This window comes from Phaethon lepturus, unplaced genomic scaffold (genome assembly GCF_000687285.1).
Source record: "Phaethon lepturus isolate BGI_N335 unplaced genomic scaffold, ASM68728v1 scaffold935, whole genome shotgun sequence".
In the NCBI taxonomy this organism is placed as follows: Eukaryota; Metazoa; Chordata; class Aves; order Phaethontiformes; family Phaethontidae; genus Phaethon; species Phaethon lepturus.
The window spans coordinates 24624-25084 of record NW_010538130.1 but is presented as its reverse complement, the minus strand read 5'-3'; the positions used below and the strand labels follow the sequence as shown (position 1 = coordinate 25084).

Below are 461 nucleotides of genomic sequence, written 5' to 3'. Positions count from 1 at the left end.
CCGCAGCATTAGGAGGCGAGGGGACATGACAAAGGTTTTCGACACTTTGTGTTAAGGGAATCCCTATCACAGGGGGAGCGCTGGGTTTGGATTCTGTCCTGAAGAGAGCCCTCGGCAGACTGCTCCTGGATGCCTGTGGCTCAGAAAAGGCACAGCCCTGTGCTGCCTGTCTTGGTAATCAGCTCTAAACACCTTGGTCAGATGATGATGGGGCTGGGTGGCCAAAGTGGAGTTTGACAGCAAGATGGCAGAGTTGTTCCTGAGCTCTTACAGAAGGGTTGAATCCCGTTCCTGGATGGGAAAAGTGCTGCTTTTGTGTTAAGAGTTTGACATGACACCACACCCCCTAAACTCAAATCTTTATTTCTGTCTTTCCTCCCTGCAGCACAATTTCCATGTGGCCTGATTAAAGCCAGGCAGGCTCTGGAGGCAGAGCGGCTGGGGCGGAAAAAGGGCCAGCG

General features: G+C 52.7%; 1 protein-coding gene across 1 annotated transcript in view; it reads left to right on the top strand.

The window, feature by feature from the left end:
- LOC104620446 (coagulation factor IX-like) overlaps positions 1 to 461 on the top strand; it is an 8863-nt gene that overhangs the window by 4293 nt on the left and 4109 nt on the right. Inside the window, exon 6 of the mRNA XM_010286667.1 lies at positions 73 to 149. Within this exon, the coding sequence (XP_010284969.1) occupies positions 73 to 149 (77 nt within the window). The remainder of the gene's footprint in view (positions 1 to 72; positions 150 to 461) is intronic.